The sequence below is a fragment of the Eschrichtius robustus genome, chromosome 1 (genome assembly GCF_028021215.1).
Source record: "Eschrichtius robustus isolate mEscRob2 chromosome 1, mEscRob2.pri, whole genome shotgun sequence".
Taxonomy (NCBI): domain Eukaryota; kingdom Metazoa; phylum Chordata; class Mammalia; order Artiodactyla; family Eschrichtiidae; genus Eschrichtius; species Eschrichtius robustus.
Window position 1 is genome coordinate 180,631,535 of NC_090824.1, and position 14,694 is coordinate 180,646,228.

General features: G+C 43.5%; 1 protein-coding gene across 1 annotated transcript in view; it reads left to right on the forward strand.

Annotated features, from left to right (window-relative positions):
• Positions 1-1,969: 1,969 nt before the first annotated feature.
• The window catches only part of DHTKD1 (dehydrogenase E1 and transketolase domain containing 1), a 51,802-nt gene continuing 39,077 nt past the window's right edge, over positions 1,970-14,694 (forward strand). Inside the window, exon 1 of the mRNA XM_068560182.1 lies at positions 1,970-2,226. Coding sequence (XP_068416283.1) covers positions 2,070-2,226 — 157 coding nt within the window. The 5' untranslated portion in view covers positions 1,970-2,069. The remainder of the gene's footprint in view (positions 2,227-14,694) is intronic.

Consider the following 14,694-nt stretch of genomic DNA (forward strand, 5'->3'; position numbering starts at 1 on the left):
AGTATAATTTATTTAATCTCTTATTTTTTGATATTTAGGATACTCACAATCTTTTAAAATTTAAGTTATAGACAATACAACAGTGAATATTCTTGTACACACATAATTGTGTTCGAGTGTGTGTATGAAAGTCTATCCTAGACTTTCAAATTCCTAGAAGCGGAATCACTGGGTTAAATGAAATGTGCATTTCTAATTTTATAAGATATTGACAGTTTTCCTTCTATAGAGTTTGTATCATTTTAAATTTCCACTAGCAATGTATAAGAGTGCCTATTTCTCATATATTTACCAAAACAGTGGCCCAGCAAACTTTTTGAAACATTATGAACTTTGCCAATCCACATCAAGAATTCTTATCCAAGGTCCACAGGCCTCAAGAAATTTATTCCAGGGACTTCCCTGGCAGTCCAGTGATTAGGACTCTGTGCTTCCACTGCAGGGGGCACGGGTTGGATCCCTGGTAGGGAAACTAAGATCCTGCATGCCACGCGGCCAAAAAAAAAAAAAAGAAAAGAAATTGATTCCAATTTTTGCCTTCCACCCAAAGTCCCAACTTCAAATGTCAGTCAGTGAGACCACCAGTTCACCTACATAAGAATCCCCACTCCAACTATGCACTCTTTTACCCCTGGTACATTCAGTCCCCTGATCCAATCAACATTTCAATTGCTATGTATTGCAAATGCTATGAATTCTCCCTTGCCCCATCACTCCATCATACCTGCCAGGCAAAAATCCATCCTTAGTTAAATACAACTCCTGCCTACCCTGCACCTGCAAAAGGAGTTGAACATATCTGGAGAAAAACTTACAATCACTCTGTCTTGTCTGAGTCAGGTCCATAACCACAAGCCTCAGTGGGCTCTTGGCATCCCCCAAATCATGACATTTCTGGGTCTGTTCACTTTCCCATCCCACTGCTTCATACCTTTTTATCCCTTTCAGACGTCCTCCCATGTCTTTTCACTCCCACTTTCTGCTGTTCATCTTGCTTAATATTTCACCAAAAAAAAAATAGAAGCAGAAAAAAACTTCATCATCGTTCCATGATCAAATCTATCAGCCTACCGAAATAGATACGCTTATGCTCTGCCTTTCCTACTTTTATATTCTATGAAGTGCCCTTGCTCCAGTCCAAGGCTAACCTTGTCACTGTGGGAGATTGGAGATCCCCTTCTCTGGGATATAAAGGGACATTGATCTCGTAACTACTTCCTTCTTTTTTACTGAAAGCTCTTTTAATCAGCCAGTTATTCTGTATCTACCTTTCCACTCCCATCTCTCAATACACACCCAATTCGCCGGCCTCTTGGAATCACTTGCAATGCCTTGCAGCCTCTCCCAGGCTTCTGTGCTCATGCTTGCCCCTCTCCTTGCTGTGCCCCTCACCTTGCACATTTACCTCACTCCACATGAAATCTTCCACGTCCACTTTCTCTTCACTCCTATTCTATCGCTTTCGTACAAGCTCCTTCTCCCCTATTTTATTCTTTCTCCCTCAATGTTTCTTACAAAAATGCAAATGGAGGGGGGATGTTGATTTTCTGGTTACTTCCTATGACCTTTCCTTCAAACCAAGTCCCTTGGTTTGAGTCCCAGCCATTTTTCATGCACCCTGTCGCTAATTTTTCCTTTCTGTAGGAGACTGCATCGTGTGTGTGAGGTTGTGCTCTGGGGCTTCCAGGAGAGGGGTGGTGGGTGATCACTCCTGGTGGGAGACCGCAGCATATACAGGTATATCAAGGTTTATACCAGAAAGCCGGTAACGCTGTGCTCAACACTCCCCGTTTTCCCAAATCCAGGGCTACCCTCAGCCTCTAGGACCGCGCGAGTCCCAGCGGATCCCGGGGCGTGGCTTCGCTTTGAAGGCCGCTGATCTAGATTGGCTCCGAGGGCCGGCCCTGGCCAATCAGGACTGGGGGCGTTGTCTCGAAGGCGGGGCTTCCCCTCGCCTACCCACTCCCTCCTCTCGCCTCCCACGCGGGGGGTTCCAGGAGCTACCTCCCTGTGGACGCGACCCCTAGATCTCCCGCAGAAGTCTCTGGGCCCGGGGGGCCTGGCGGGACATGGCCTTGGCCACTGTGGCAGCAGCAAGACTGGGCCTCGGTCGGGCCCCTCCGCTCCTCCTCCGGCGCGGCTACCAGACAGAGAGGGGTGTCTACGGCTACCCGCCGAGGAAGCCCGAGAGCCGGGAGCCCCAGGGCGGCCTGGCGCGCCCCCCAGGTCAGGGATTGGGCCCGGGCGGTGGGCGTGGGGCCTGGGGAGGCAGGGGGCCTTCCTGCCTGGCCTGGGATAGGGTGCTTTTGATAGTTGGGGCTTCTAGGGGCCTCAGTGTGAGAGTAGGAGGGTGGGGAGGAAGGTGAGGCGAGGGAGCAGAGGCGGACAGGCGTGCATATTGTCAGGGTCGGGGTCACAGAATGGTTTTGTGAGCTCTTGTCTTTTCCATTCCTTGGTCGTAAAACGTGTGAGAACTTAGCTCTTTGCAGAGTCGGGGCTGCAGGAAAAGAAAAGTTCTAAGATATCTCAGCTCCTGGAGTTCACCCAAGGATACATTTCCAGGGCCGTCTCCGAAGCTGGTGTGAGCCGGGATGTGTGGGGATCGCGGCTGTGACTAGGGTGAAGAGGGCAGTTAGCAGATGGTCTTGGACCACAGCATGGTATTTATTATCCATTTGTCTCCTCTGTGTAGCCTCTTTAATTTCAGAGTTTAGAACTCTTTGCTGAATTTAGAAACGTGTTACTCGGGTTTTAATGTATTAGGAGACACGAATGTCAGTTTTTGGACGCTCTGTTGCATCCTCATGTGCAAGAGACGAATTTTGAGTATTTGGTTTATGCTCCAAAGTTATTGTATCTTTTTTTTTTTTTTTAAGTTATTGTATCTTTATTCATCCTCACAGAATAGAAGATGAACACAGATCGATTATTAGAGGAAGGTCATTTGGCATCTTTGATCCAGTTATTGGATTAACAATTAGGAGCCCCTTCATCATCTAAGCACCTGACCTCTGAGCAGTACATTACACATTGGAACCTCAATATTTTGCTTTTGATCTCAGGGGACATTTAGAATAAAACTGATTCTCCTTCTTGAGTCCAGCGGGTTTCTTTAGGGACAGGATTTTGGCCAGCTAGGTTGCTAATCCCTTGAGAGTAAGACTATAGGTATCTTATTTCACTTGGCAAATTGAGTGCCCAGAATTTTACATGCCAATTGTCCTCAAACTGAAGTGTGCATTCAGATCACTCTGCGTGATGTTAAAATGCTAGCTCCCAGGCCAGCCTCCTTCTCCCCTCCCCTAAACCCCACCCTAGTTCTCATTCAGTGGCCTGCAATGAGGTTCAGGAATTTGTATTTTTATGTCACTCTAGGTGATTCTCTAGCAGGACGTCCGTGGCCACCGTGGCCAAACACTGCTATAGTCATAAGGGATGTATGTGTAAGATGTATTTGACAATCTCTTCTTCAATTAAGAACTTACTAGTGTGTGCTCAGTGTGCAATTATTGTGATCTTATTTGAGGTTTTCCCTCACTGTTGGGTCTCTGTTTGATTCCTATTAACAGCCTGGCAGTGGAGAATTAATCTTTGCCTGGGAAAAGTCTGGGCTGGTGGTTCTCAATGGCAAGACTGTATCCAAATCATCCAGGGAGCTTTGGGCTGGTGTGGTTTGAAAAAATATCTCTGGAGTTGATTTTATCTGTATATAATCTTCTCTCTTCCCTCATCACCAACTTGTGCCTCCCCACCCCTCCTAGCAATGAACTTGCTGTATTGTGGGATCCTTGGTGAAGTTTGAAAGTTCAGTATTGAGTTAGAACTGCAGGCTAAGGGTACAATATTGTGTTGTACTGAGAGGATAGAGTGAAATCAATACTGAGAAATAGTTGTTTGTTGCAGTTATGGGATCTGACTTAAGGAATTTTTTCCTTATATCTTTTTTTAATACTCCGAATAAAACTTAAAGGCAAGTGGGCCGTTTTGTAACTTTCTTCAAAATTATCATTCCATGTAGATCTGTGACAGTTCTTTCTGTTTTCTGTTTCAGAACTTATCACATCATTTTGTAAAAACTCTTTTTATAGATACTACTCCTACTAGGCTGTGTGGGAGAATGGGGAAGGAGATTGCATATAGCTCACGTCCAAAGAGCTTGGTCAACTGCAAGGGAGACTGGAAAGCATAGTCTTTATTCAGGATGGCTACCTTCCAGCTAAAAATTATTTTGAGAGAGAAGAGGAAAATAGATGTTGGAAAATAATTAGTAATCACCACACTCGGCCCCTTTGGCCATTCAAATATCCTAAGCTTTTCTTCCCACACATAGAATGTACTCACTTCCTCCCTCCTCCATTCAATTCCTGAATCCAGCTCAAAGTCCATTATCTCTGGAGAATGTGCAGTCCTCTCCAGCAGGTCTGGCTGTGGCTCCTTGGAGTCTGGAATTTTATGAACTGCCATCCATCCTGAATATATACACATTCGATGTACAAAGGAAACGCCCATCCACAAAAGGAAAGAATGAGGAATCTATAGCAGCCACTGGTTCAGACCAGTTATCAAGTCCTATTGGGTAGGAATGATAAAGCCCCTTGATGTGGCTGAGTGGTAAGTTCACTAGATTATCTGGCCCCTCAACTCTGCCCCCATCCCTTCCCCTGGTCTTGCCTTATGGGTTCTTCTTTAACCTGTATCTTCTGAGGGCATTGGGGAGTGTGCCCTCCTTGGGGGCTGCACACCTTTCATGGTCCACTTTATTTTGATAAGGTTAGGAACCTGATAGTTACTTTAGGTAGTCATTAATTACAGATTTTTTTTTTTTTCTGGCCAGAGTTGGGATTTCTTTGGCAGTTCAGTTTTTTATTTTATTTATTTGTATTTTTTATTTTTTAAATTAATTTTTAGTGGAGTATAGTTGATTTACAATGTTGTGTTACTTTCTGCTGTACAGCAAAGTGAACCAGTTATACATATACATATATCCACTCTTTTTTAGATTCTTTTCCCATATAGGTCACTACAGAGTATTGAGTAGAGTTCCCTGTGCTGTACAGCGGGTTCTTATTAGTTATCTATTTTATATATAGTAGTGTATAGATGTCAGTCCCAATCTCCCAATTTATCCTCTCCCCCCGCCCCCATTTCCCCCTTGGTAATCCTAGGTTTGTTTTCTACATCTGTGACTCTATCTCTGTTTTGTAAATAAGTTCAGTTGTACCATTTTTTAAGATTTGGAGTTGGGATTTCTTTGGCAGTTCAGGTTTTTTAAAATTTATTTATTCTATTTATTTATTTTTGGCTGCATTGGGTCTTCATTGCTGCGCGTGGACTTTCTCTAGTTCCGGTGAGCGGGAGCTGCTCTTCGTTGTGGTACGTGGTCTTCTCATTGCGGTGCCTTCTCTTGTTGCGGAGAACGGGCTCTAGGCGCACGGGCTTCGGTAGTTGTGGCTCACGGGCTCTAGAGCACAGGCTCAGTAGTTGTGGCGCACGGGCTTAGTTGCTCCACGGCACGTGGGATCTTCCCGGACCAGGGCTCGAACCCGTGTCCTCTGCATTGGCAGGCGGATTCTTAACCACTGCGCCACCAGGGAAGCCCAGCAGTTCAGTTTCTTAAATAAAATTCCTAGGACTGCAGTCTTTTGGCTTTTTGCTTTTTGGCTTTTTGCTTCTAGTCATTCCATGAGGAAGTTGCCCACAGACAAAGAGCTCATCCGGGCCTAGTTTTTAAGCCTGAAAACCCTGGTCTTTTATTTACTGCTTCTACCCATTCGACTCCCTAAATTTAATGGTGTTTATTTTGAGACCATCTCAACTAATATGCTGTAGTGGGAAGGCAAAACCCTTTGTGTGATATTAAAGGCTCAGCTGGCTTTCATCATCTAACAGATAATGCTTACTAGAAGGTACTTAAAAAGGGGTTTCATCTTTTCTCCTATCTCCGGCTAACACAGCCTCTTCAGAACTACCTTTACTAATTGCTTCTACCTTTCAAACCTTGGCTGGGTCTGCCCTCTAGGTACTGAGGCCACAGATGGAGAAAACCTCCCAGTAGTGGAGTGAATTTCCCTCCATCTCTTCTTGCTGATGAACTAGCTCCTTGACCTCACCTTTCTTCTGGGGCTTTCCTGAAAGTGACAAGAAACAATGAACACAGACTACTGAGCTACAGGCTCCATGGGCATGCAGCCTACCTTTCAAGATATCGCAAGTGACAGTTTTAGCAAATGTTTTGGCAGATAACATAACACTGTTTCAGCTTTCTAGTCTGAAATACCTGGGTCCTTGGTACCCACCACCTGACTGCTAAGCCAGTGTCGTATACATTTTAGGTTCTGTTATGGCAGCAACCCACCTCCGGTAGCAAATTCAATATTGGATAGGATGTGTTCAGGGGCTGTGCCAGAGACCTGGAATAACAGTGGGTTGAATAAAGTAAGTAGAAGTCTGAGCTGGTATGACAGCTCTGCTCTGCAAAGCTGTAGGGGTTCAAGTTTCTTCTACGTTGTTTCCTCGCCACCCTGCGGGTGTTGCTTTCAACTCTGGTCCAGGATAGCTCACCACTATAACCACATACTGGCCAGCAAGAGGGAGGAAAAGGGGGAGGGGAAGAGAACACCATCTCTTTAAGGGTAAGACCCAGAAGTTGCAACATCACTTCTACTGTCCTCTCATTGGCCAGAACATAGTCATATGGCCACCCTGGCTGCAGGGAAGGCTGGAAAGGGTATCCTTATTCTGGGTGGTCATATACTCAACTATCTGTTACCATAAAAGAGAAGGGAAAATGGATGTTGGGGGTTATAATAGTCTCTGCTGAAGATGTACTTTAAAAATCTGGGGCAAGCAACTTTTTCACCTTGTACTTTCTGTCACATTTTGAGCACTCTATTTCTCAAAGCCTTGCTTTCTTCATATTTTCACTAACTAGGATCCTAGTCTAGGTGTTTAATTCTGGCCTGCTACCAAAAAAAAAATGTTGAATTCAAGGGTTCTTAACCTGGGTCCATGGATCCCTATGAGAAGGTTTCAGGGGGTCTGTGTACTTTGCACAACTCTATGTCTGTGTCTGTTTCTAGGCCGAGGGCCCATAGCTTTCATCACATTCTCAAAGAGATCCATGACTTCAAAGAGGTGAAACTGCTAGCCTAGCTGGTATTATAACTTATAGCCTAGTTCCCTTCCAGCTTAGTCCAGTCTTTCTAAAACATTGGTTTAACTGAGTCACTTTCTTACTCAGGTCTCCAAAGGCTCTACTTTGCCTCTCAAAATAAAATCCAGGTTCTTTAGGTTGCTACTCAATGCCCTTCATGTTTCTTGACCTGTTCTGCCTTCTTTCTTACATCTTTCCAACATAAATTCCCCCACTTTCCAAATCTCTTCTTCACTCTGTGCCTTTCCACTTCTTACTCATTCTCCACAGTCCAGCTCCATTCCCAAGTCCTCCGTGACATCTTTCCAGACAACTCCAGGCTATCCTAATCTGAATTCCCTTAACTCTCAGTATCGGGCCCACCCCTTGGACTGTATTAAACTTTTTCTAATTGTGTGCAGTTTTGTGCGGGGATCATCTTCTCATTTACATTGTAAGATCCTGCCTAGTAAAGGCCTTGTCTTATATTCCTTTCAGCTCTACACTTAACTAAATACTTATTAAATGATTGATTCCTACTAAGAAGTGGAAATAGGGTTCTGTATATGCAATTTCTTTGTGACATTTAGTACATTTGAATTTTGCACGTACAACCGTAACACCAAGAACTAAGAAAAGAAGCACTTTGTGTATAGGGTAATATACTGTATTACCGTGTTCTAGAAGAAGGAATAACTTTTTTTTTGCTGATGAAGACAATTAAGATTCATTGGGTTTTTCCTTAAATTCTGTTTAACTGTGTGCTTATGGTCTGTTCTATTAATTATAGGAGGCTGATGAGGCCAAGGACACAGTTTAATTGGCTTTAGTCTTTTTTTTTTTTTTGGCCTCGCTGTGCAGCATGCAGGATCTTAGTTCCCCGACCGAGGATCAAACCCATGCCCCCTGCTTTGGGAGGTGCCCACTGCATTGGGAGCACAGAGTCTGAAGCACTGGACTGCCAGCTAAGTCCCGGCTTGAGTCTTTTTCATAATGCCTGCCAGTTGTCCTAAAAGGTGCCATCTTTGTTGAGAGGAATGACTGAGTTTGTGGGATGGATCATGCACATTAACGTTTGGTACTGGCAAAATGAATCGAAGGACAAACCCTACTGAAAATGGACACAAAGCATCCTCCCACATCCAAGGTGACATAGAGAAATGGGAGGAGGTATGGTCAAAGTTATGGTGCCTCCCTCCTCCTCTTTGACCTTCATCAGCCTTTTTTCTTAATATGTTTATCTTGGCCAAATATCAATGCCTGCATAGGATGACTACTTCATTTACTAAGATTTTCACTGTAGTAAGGCTTTGAAGAGATATTGGATTTGCTTGTAGCAACCTTTTTGGATGGCAGCGGTTTCACTAGTTAAAATTTGACCTGTGATGAGTGTCCTTTGTAGCTGGCTATTAGTAAAACAGCTTGTACTTTAACCTCTGCATACCTCAACTTCCAAGTAAACTTGAATTTATTTATCAACAATCCTAATTTAAAATGGAGGTGGGTTTCCATATACATTTTAGAATTATTTGTTCTAGTTCTGTGAAAAAAGCCATTGGTATTTTGGTAGGAATTGCACTGAATCTGTAGATTGTCTTGGGAAGTATGGTCATTTTAACAATATTAATTCTTCCAGTCCAAGGCCATGGTATATCTTTCCATCTGTTTGTGTCATCTTCCATTTCTCTCATCAGTGTCTTATACTTTTCCGAGTATATGTTTTTTACCTCCTTAGGTAGATTTATTCCTAGGTATTTTATTCTTTTTGGTATGACGCTAAATGGGGTTGTTTCCTTAATTGCTCTTTCTGATAGTTCGTTGTTATTATATAGAAATGCAACAGCTTAGGACCAGTGATTCATAGGCATAAATTTCATTATGAAGGATTTGGGTTATTAAAAAATGGCAGAATTTAGAGACCATTAGGAGATGGGAGCTGTAAGATTCCAAACAGTGTTTAGTGGTTACTGATCTTGGCGATCGATCAGCTTTAGTAGTTGAAGTGAGGTTGCAGGTATGTTGCATATTAGAAATAATAGGAGCCTTGGGAATTCCCTGGCAGTCCAGTTGTTAGGACTCGGCACTTTCACTGCTGGGGCCTGGGTTCGGTCCCAGGTCCGGGAACTAAGATCTCACAAGCAGCGTGGCGCGGCCAAAAAAAAAAAGAAGAAGAGACAAGAAATAATAGGAGCCTTTACTGGAGGTATAGGAAAAACAGTTGGGGAAAATCTTATTGCATTAGAGATTTTCAAAAAAATTTAGATGAGTTTTTAAATGTTTCAATGACTTCTAGTTATCTCATCCTGTTTGCTGTAGGCCCTGGACTTTCCTTTTCAATTTTTGTTATGGTATAGTGGGTAAAACACTGGATTAAAATCAAGCACACTTGAGTACAAATAGTTCCAATTCCAGCTTCTTCATTACCAGTGTCACCTTCTGCAAGTCACTTAACGTGTTTGGGCCTCAGTTAACTCTTCTGCAGATAAGGGCACCTATTTCAGAGCTGTTACAAGGATTAGATAAGATGACGTATGTGAAAAATCCAACACAATGTGTAGCACAAGTTAGTACTCAATAAATGGTCACTATCATTTATTATCAATCTGTGACCGTTGCTTACCTATCTCGGCAATGATTTAAGAAAGGAATCTCAGAAAAAAAGGAAAGGACCAGAATAAGGTTTCTATTTAAAGTTTGGTTTTTTGCAAGAAAGAACTATCTGGCAAAATAAATTTAGCTTATAAAGATATCATGTTTGAGATGGGAAGAGAAGATAGGATGTAAAATGAACTCAGCTGCATGGCCTAGGTATGAGTTTGTTGTACAGAATTCATAATAATAGTATTCTGGTACCAAGTCTTGCCTTTTGATATGGTTATCTGTGAAGTTCCTAAGTTGAAGCCGGTGGCAGCTGTCTCATTTTTTTTTCCTATAAATTTCTGTTGTTTATTTATTTATTTATGTATTTGGCTGCGTTGAGTCTTCATTGCTGTGCGCGGGCTTTCTCTAGTTGCAGCGTGCGGGCTTCTCATTGCAGTGGTTTCTCTTGTTGCGGAGCACGAGCTCTAGGGCGCGTGGGCTTCAGTAGCTGTGGTGTGCAGGCTCAGTAGTTGTGGCTCACGGGCTCTAGAGCGCAGGCTCAGTAATTGGGGAGCACGGGCTTAGTTGTTCTTCGGCATGTGGGATCTTCCAGGACCATGGATCGAACCTGTGTCCCCTGCATTGGCAGTTGGATTCTTAACCACTGTGCCACCAGGGAAGTCCCCGTCTCATTTTAATAGGGCTTAAGAGGGGACTTCCCTGGCGGTCCAGTGGTTAAGACTCCACGCTTCCACTGCAAGGGACATGGTTTCGATCCCTGGTCAGGGAACTAAGATCCCACATGCCCCACGGCGCGGCCAAAAAAAAAAAAAAAAAATAGGGCTTATGGGACTCCAATTATGGAGTTCTCTTTCTTGGAGTCTTCAGTGTTTTTATAGATAGCCAATGTTCCCACTTGCTCTAAGCATATGCTGACTTGAATGCAAAGAGGCTGTGGATTGGATCTAGATATTTTCGGGGGAGGCTGTTTATGACCAGATGATGAAAGAGAACTGTATTGACTTCCAGTTGAAGTACTAAGTTTAGTTTAGGTTATCTGTCAGTGTACTTTATGCTGGTTAATATGAACACATTTCTTTCTGAAAATAAAATACTATTCAACACTATCCAGTGCCCCCACCGTGTTTGCTTACAGCAGAGAATAAAGTGATGTAGATATCCCTATCAAAATGTTTTTTATTTGTTTGTTTTGGCTGCACGGCACGTGGGATCTTAGTTCCCTGACCAGGGATTGAACCCGCACCCCCTGCATTGTAAGCACAGAGTCTTAACCACTGGACCGCCAGGGAAGTCCCTCATAATGTTTTTTTACTCTTGTTTTAGCTAAGGTTCTTTTGGTCACAAGCAGCAGAAACCAACTCTGGCTATCTTAAGCAAAGAGGGGACTTTATTTGAAGGGTACAGGGGTATCTTCTAGAGCTGAAAAATGTTTCAAGTAATCAAGAAGGGAGTGAACCAAAGCTAACTCTGGGAATATTGGCAGAGGCTGTGTGAGGCCCCATAAGGAACAGCTGTTAAGGTACTTAGCTCCTGTGTCACACATAATGTGTGTTGGGGGTTCTCAAGACCACCCCACATTTAGAGATTCTCCAGAAGGGACTCATGGCACTCAGTCTATAGTTGTACTCATGGCTAAGGTTTATTGCAGTGATGTGGTAAGGACGCACAGCTGGACCATAATGGAAAAGGCACAGGAAGAGTCTGGAGGGCCCTTTGTGCAGGCTTCCTTCTGTTTTCTCCCATGAGGGGTCACACGGAATGCACTCCTCTTCAAGAAACACAGTAACATATGTGCAATGTTCCTGCACAGGGAATCCTATTAGAGACTCGGCACCCAGAGTTTTTATTGGGAGAGGTTCATGTAAGCACCCTCTGCATGTGCCAAAATCCCAGACTCCTAGAAGGGAAACAGGTGTTCAGCCTAAACTACCTTGTTCTCCCAAACAGTCGAGGCACAGTGGATCACCCTTATCAGTTAGGGACAGGTGAGGCCATTCCTGAAATTCAAGTTCCCAGGCAGCAACCAAGAGCATAAACCTTGCAAGCAGGCTTTTCTAAGGATAGCAGTCTCACGCTCACTCTTCTCATATCTCTTAATTTCAAGCCTCAAATTCTGGGAAGATTGAATCTGACCCACCTTGACTCAGGTGTCTTTGGAATCCATTGACTCTTTGGCAGGCAAAGTAGAGCAATAGAGACATGGCCCTGGAACCCACCCTCTGGGATGGGAGGGTGCAGTTCTCAGAAGAGAAGGACCCAAAGTGATCAGGAGGGATCCACTGCAGCCCTCGTACGGCATGTTTGAGGGCTCTGGAAACCTTTGATCGGGAGGGTTCTGTGATGCCATTACAATACAGTGAATATCAGGACTTCATTCATTCAAGTAATAACAAATATCTCTTGAGCATCTACTATGTGCCATTCTCCTGAGCCAGAAGCACGCCTCCAGTATTTTCCATTTTATTTGGAAGAAGAGCGTATATATCTGCTTCTGTCGTTTGCCCTATTCTCTCTGGCTTCTTAGGAATTTAAACATCCAATTAAATTCCTCTGAACTTTCATAGATATCGTGAGCACTGAGTCATTTGGTCAGTATTATGCCTCAGGTGAAGGGATTCATTTTTCTCTTACAGTAATCCTTTGATTTATACAATAACAGGGAGTTTTTTGTGAAGAAGATATGTATTCTATTGCTGTGATCGCATCCATTTAAATCTTTTAATTTCATTATTTGCTACCAAAGTAATCCAGCTGAAGCAATTTTATTCAATGCATTTGACACTGAAACTTGGTCAGTTAATTTAACAAAAAGTCATTAAATCAAGGATTATCATAACGAAATGAGAGATGCTTTACGTATTTTAACTCAAGTATGTTTATTTTTGGTTTTGTATATGCAAATCTTTAAAGTGAAGAGCACTTATGAAAGCAATGTGAATGCAGAATCTCCTAGATTTTTATAATGTCTCCCCTAATGTTTACTTTTCCCCATAGCAACAGCCTTAGGAACAAATATAATTGACTCTTACAAGCATATAGTCAACTGGTGAGGGCAGTGGAGAGAATCTGATCATCAGAAGCTTTCAGGGTGTATTTAAGTCAGTTAAATGGATACAATTTAAAGAGCTCTGGGAATTTCCTGGAGGTCCAGAGATTAGGACTCAGTGCTTTCACTGCCTTGGGCCTGGGTTTGATTCCTGGTCGGGGAACTAAGATCCCATAAGCCTCATGGCGTGGCCAAAATAAATAAATAAATAAAGAGCTCTACTGGACATGTTCATTACAGAAAACTTAGAAACTATGGTAAGCAAGAAAAAAATCGGGAATTTTTTTTTTTTTTTTTTTTTGTCTGCATTGGGTCTGCATTGCTGTGCGTGGGCTTTCTCTCTAGCTGCGGCGAGACGGGGCTACTCTTTGTTGTGGGGCACAGGCTTCTCATTGCGGAGTATGAGAAACCCTAGAGTATGGGCTCTAGGCTCAAGGGCTTCAGTAGTTGTGGCTTGAGGGCTCTAGAGCACAGGCTCAGTAGTTGTGGCACACGGGCTTAGTTGCTCTGTGGCATGTGGGATCATCCCGGACCAGGGCTCGAACCCGTGTCCCCTGCATTGGCAGGCGGATTCTTAACCACTGTGCCACCAGGGAAGTCCCAAAATTAGGAATTTTGACATAGGATCATCACTAAGTTTTTGGTCTATTTCCTTTATATATGTGGAATATATACATGCAAATGCAGAGACATATATGAAGTATATAGATACTAATATGCTAGATATACTATATAATGAAATATATATTATACACACATTTTAACAAAAATCAGGCTTATGCTATATACAGTGTCTTTTAGTCTTTTTTCATCTAAACAAACTGACGCTTTTCCAGTAAGCATTCTCCTACAGCATTATCTTGTGATGACTTCTGGCCAGTGGGGATTAGTTATCAACACCGTGGCATGTCCCTCAGAGGACTGGGGGTTTGTAGAGAGTTAGAGGACTAGCTACAGGGAAACGTCAGTGAGGAATGAGGAGGCATTGACTCCACCTTCAGTACCGGAGGGATGTGTGTGTGGGTGATGAGCAACTTCACCTTCCACTGGTGTCCTCAGGGGAAAGCAGATTCCCGTGACGACAGGAGTATAAGCAATGTTTAGGGAAGAGGTGAAGAAGGTAGGGAGATCTGTTAAGCATGGAACAGAATTCCAGAGGTCATAATGGAAGGATCTGGGAGACAGAGAGGGAAGAGATATGGGACTGGGTCTGGTAGAAGAAACCAGAGCAGTGAAATGAGGGTCTGGGAGAAAACAGATGGTCAGGATGGATGGAGGATGTGCCCCAAGGTGGGAGGGGACTAGTCCTCTCGCTCTGGCTCTTCCAGAATAGTAGGTGCCACACGTTCTATGGGGTGAGCAGCATCCTTTTGTGCCAACTCCCCCGTCAGTGTTCTAGAGTATCATTAAAAACTTGGCTTTTCAGTTAGAAATTTCAGTTAGAAGTTGAAGCAGTGATCCCTGAGCTGATGTGGTTCACTAAAGAGAATGTTTTCAAAAGAGGGCTAGTAGAGGACTTCCCTGGTGGTCCAGTGGTTAAGACTCTGTGCTTCTAATGCAGGGGGCGTAGGTTCAATCCCCGGTCAGGGAACTAAGATCCCACGTGCTGCGTGGCATGGCCAAAACTTAAAAAAAATAAAGATAAAGCATTAAAAAAAAGAGGGCTAGTAGATTGTGGTGAGAATGGTGATGATAACCCTATGTATTTACCATTGGACTTACCCCACTAAGGATGTAGTTTTGCAGATGATATTGGGAGTCGTGGATGAGATCACCTAGAGAGAAAGTAGATTGAGAAGAAGACCCTGCGCACACCTGGGGAGAACCAATAGTTTAGAGGTGGACAAAGAGGAGGATCCCCTAACCCCCTTCTCGCCCAGGAAAAGTGGTGGAGGTTGAGTAGCCAGCGAGTTAG